Source organism: Calypte anna, chromosome 7 (assembly GCF_003957555.1).
Source record: "Calypte anna isolate BGI_N300 chromosome 7, bCalAnn1_v1.p, whole genome shotgun sequence".
Taxonomy (NCBI): Eukaryota; Metazoa; Chordata; class Aves; order Apodiformes; family Trochilidae; genus Calypte; species Calypte anna.
Window position 1 is genome coordinate 5,674,734 of NC_044253.1, and position 4,079 is coordinate 5,678,812.

At 49.0% G+C, this 4,079-nt stretch overlaps 1 protein-coding gene across 1 annotated transcript; it reads left to right on the forward strand.

The window, feature by feature from the left end:
* Nucleotides 1-752: 752 nt before the first annotated feature.
* Nucleotides 753-3,145, forward strand: LOC115598573 (transcription factor 15-like). The gene is made up of 2 exons (XM_030454075.1): nucleotides 753-1,196; nucleotides 1,412-3,145. The coding sequence occupies exons 1-2, from the start codon at nucleotides 753-755 to the stop codon at nucleotides 1,454-1,456; spliced, it is 489 nt and encodes a 162-aa protein (XP_030309935.1). The 3' UTR covers nucleotides 1,457-3,145.
* The last annotated feature ends 934 nt before the right edge of the window (nucleotides 3,146-4,079 follow it).

Genomic DNA, 4,079 nt, shown 5'->3' on the forward strand with positions numbered 1-4,079 from the left:
ACATGTATGTATATAGATATATATACACACACACACATGTATGAACAGCTGAACAGTGCATGGGAGGCAAAGATATTGTGGAGCAGAGTAGAGTAGATTGGAGTAGAGTGGAGTGGAGTGGAGTGGAGTAGAGTAGAGAAGAGAAGAGAAAAGAAGAGAAGAGAAGAGAAGAGAGAAGAGAAGAGAAGAGAAGAGAAGAAGAAGAGAAGAGAAGAGAAGAGAAGAGAAGAGAAGAGAAGAGAAGAGAAAAGAGAAGAGAAAGAGAAGAGAAGAGAAGAAGAGAGAGAAGAGAAGAGAAGAGAAGAGAAGAGAAGAGAAGAGAAGAGAAGAGAAGAGAAGAGAACAGGAGTAGGGAGGAAGGCCATTGGTATGACTTGGGGTCTGGCTCAGACCACTGATCCTGTGCCTGCAGGAGCCCCCTGGCCCCCGAGCTCCCGATCCAGCACTGCCGGGGGGTACCGGGCAGAACAAGGCTCCCGGGCCGGCACGAACCGTCCCCCGCGGGCTCCCCTCCGCCCCGCGGACCCCTGGCACCGGCGGGAGGGAGGGAGGAGGGAGGGAAGGGGGGGGGAGCGTTGTTCCGCGGGAGCCGGTGCCGGGTCGAGCCCCGGGCCACCGGCTGCCGCGGCGACAGGTGCGGTGTCGGCCCCCGGCTAAAAGCAGCATCCGAGCCAAGCACTGCCCGTCGCGCAGCCGGCGGGACGCGGGGCCGGGGATAAAAGTCATGGGGCGTCGAGGGACCGGCGGGAGCCATGAGGGCCGGCGGGGGGGCGGAGGATGCCGTCGGGGCCGGTGCGGGGCCAGAGGGCTCCGTGAAGGACGGCAGGGGGGCTGCCGGTGCCCTGAGAGCCGTCGGGGGGCCGCCGGTCAGCGTTCGGCGGCGGCGGCGGGGAGGCGGCGGCCGTCGGGCAGCAGCCAACGCCCGGGAGCGGGACCGCACGCACAGCGTCAACGCGGCCTTCGGCGCCCTCCGCCGGCTCATCCCCACCCGTCCGTCCGACCGCCGGCTCTCCAAGGTGGAGACGCTGCGCTTGGCCTCCAGCTACATCTCCCACCTGGCCAACGTGCTGCTGCTGCAGCGGCGGCAACCCGAGGGCACGGCCGCAACCCAACCCTGCCCGCAGCCCGGCCCGCAGCCCGGTTCCGCAGCCCCGCGGTCCATCTGCACCTTCTGCCTCAGCGAGCAGCGGAAGCGGGTAAGGGGCGGCTCCCCCAGCATCTCGCTTGGTGCAGGCAGATGGTGTCATGCGGAGGGGTTGGTTCTGGGGGTGGGATTGTCCCAGCTGAGGGTTCAGGGACAGCTCCCGGTATCTCCAAACCTGTGTTTTGTTTTGTTTTGGTTTTTTTGACAGCTCCCGGTATCTCCAAACCTGTGTTTTGTTCTGTTTTGGTTTTTTTATCCCTCCTGCAGCACCGAGAAGGAGAGAAACCGCTGCCTGGTCCAGCTTTGAGCTGATTCTGGGGAGGAGCTGGTGCCGATGTTGTGCTGCCCGGGGTAACACGGCCGCCCTCACGCCCCACGTTTACATTTCAAGAACGCAGCCCTCACAAGAGTGACTTTTTAAGCCTCTGCGCTTTGTTTCACATCGTGACAGGTTTATTCAGGCCGGCTCGCCCGTGAAAATGAACCCCGCTGGGACAGCTGCACCTGCTGCAGCCGCTATTTTAGTGCGAGAAATGCTAAACCTTAGCAGCCGAGCTCCCGATGTCTCCTCAAACCTGTGTCACAGAGATGAAACTTGAACTCCCAAACACACACACGGTGCCTCCGAGGCAGTGGAAGCTCTCACGGACACATCGTGCTGGATGTCCTCAGGCAGCGCTGCCGCCCACTCCTCCAGCTGCACCTTCATTCTTGGGAGGGCTGGGGGGCAGAGACCGACAGCTGCCATGCTCCGGAGGTTATTTATTTATTTATTTTTTAAGGTGTTCACAGAAAGCCAGGCAACTTCCAGAGAAGCCACAACAGGTCGCTGTGTGGGTAGGCACAGCAGCGCATCGACACGGGGTGTAGCCAGGAGGAGAAAGGGGAGAAGTGCTGCATAAGCAATGAAGGCTGCGAGTCGTGCCAGTCCTTTAAATAGCACGGGATGTGCCTAAATCTGGCTGGCAAGCACGGGGTAGGGAGGGTTTCCCGAGGGCTCTCTAAATTTACCCATCACCCAGGTCATTCCCAAATCGTGCCTGTACAGCACTGATGTCATTTATTTCCCCTCAAAACAAATTTGCATGCCATGTTTTCAGTTTTGGACATTAATGAAGCAGCAGGGAAACCCAAGGAATGCTGCATTCCTAAACCCTAGGAATGGTGGGTTTAAAAAAAATTATCTAGCTTATTTTTGAAGTGTTTTCTATAGTTACTTATAATCTATTTAACAAGGCCTTAATTAACTTTAACTTGATACTTGGGGAGCCACTCTGTATTTATGAGCTTGGTAACTGTACCACTCAGAGAAGTGCTGCAAAGAATATTTCTTTTTTTTCCCTTTTTTTCCTTATTCCATCTGTGCTGTTCTCCTGGCCAGCTTTACTGCTTTGGCCAAATGTGAGGACTGAAGAAGCAGCACTGCCTTGCTTACTTTACTTTCTGTCTCAATTTTCCTCCTCTAACTAATTACAAAGGAAATTCTGCCATTTAATATGAAGAGATTGGAAAGAACTTCACATTTTCAGTTTTCCTTCTGCCCTCCCCAGCATGCACTGACCACCTTTACCACAATGAACAAAAATTGGCTGTACCTACAGAACCTGCTAGAAACTCCTCCTTTAAAATCCTAGTCAAGAAAAATACCAAACCAAAGATCCAGCAGTTCCACATCGTGTCAGTCCATTCAGTTACTAAAAGCCACATTTTACTGGACTGAAAAGACTTTTTGTTTTTAAGAGGGTTCTATCATTAATTATTTTTTTAATAGGGATTTTTTTTTTCCAGATTGCTGCCAGATTATGCTCCTTGTTTTGCTTTGGCATCGATTTATGAAGCTGGAACTCTTTCATGTTTATACAGAGTGCTTTTTAATTTCTACTATGTCAGCTTGTGTGTGGGGGTATAGATTTTTACAAACAAGTCTTCCAGTTGTTTGGTTTTGGTTGTTTAAATTAATTTGAAAAAGTTTGTCTTTAAAAATTTTACTTAATCATTAAAGCCAATGTCACAGTTAAGCTCTACATTCTCTAGAGTTAAGGTCTACATGAACAGACTAAAACAAACCACCTGACCTGCTTTTCAATTAGTATCAGTCTAGACTTCTAACTATCATTCAGCATGATACCCTGAAGTGGCATAAAATAATGCTGTTTCAAGCAATTTTAGGAAAATTTTGCATTGAATACTCTGAATTTTGCAATCTATAAGAAAGACAATGTAATTAATTCTTTCAGGTTTTCAGAATGTTGTTATTACAGTTTTAAGAGTAGTCCTTGGCAAATGCAGCATATTTGGATTTCATAGAGATGTTTGGATTTAATAAGATATATCTATAATTAGTTATTAAAAGAAATGGGTGTAAGAAAAGTAAGGTCTGTACCACAGAGTTGGGTGAAAGCTCATGACTTGAAACTCTCCTGAATCATTTGCACAATTTCATAGGGATTTGGTGTTCCCACTTTAAATGGGATTTCATCTCCCCATTTTTCCTAACAGTCACACAAAATGCTTTTCAATGACAAAAGCAGGAGCAGGCTGTTACAACTTGGCCATATCTCCTGTTTATTGTGGCTCTGAGTAGCATTAAGTTCTTTTCTCATCACTCAGGATAAACTGTTGAATTCAACTGGGCTCAAAGATTTCAGTATAATGCTCAGGGTTTCAATTACTAAATAATATTGGAATTGCACTTACACTGATTGACTGTGGCAGAAATTAGGCCCCAGAGCACTGTGGCCCAAATATTCATTGTATAGACATACAATATCCATCCAAAACAATTATGACAGTGATTTCTCTGAGGAACAGACCCCAAGCCTGCATTTGTACCTATGTAACACTGTGTATTTAAATGGGGACAAATGGGGACAGATCCTTCCCTTTGCTAAAGTTTATTTTCAATGTAAAACTTGTCTACCCTCAGGAGCAAAAA

Coding starts and splice junctions, on each gene's coding strand:
- LOC115598573 (XM_030454075.1), top strand. CDS start 753: ATGAGGGCCGGCGGGGGGGCGGAGGATGCCGTCGGGGCCGGTGCGGGG. Junction 1,197..1,411: donor TCAGCGAGCAGCGGAAGCGG/GTAAGGGGCGGC, acceptor TCCCTCCTGCAG/CACCGAGAAGGAGAGAAACC.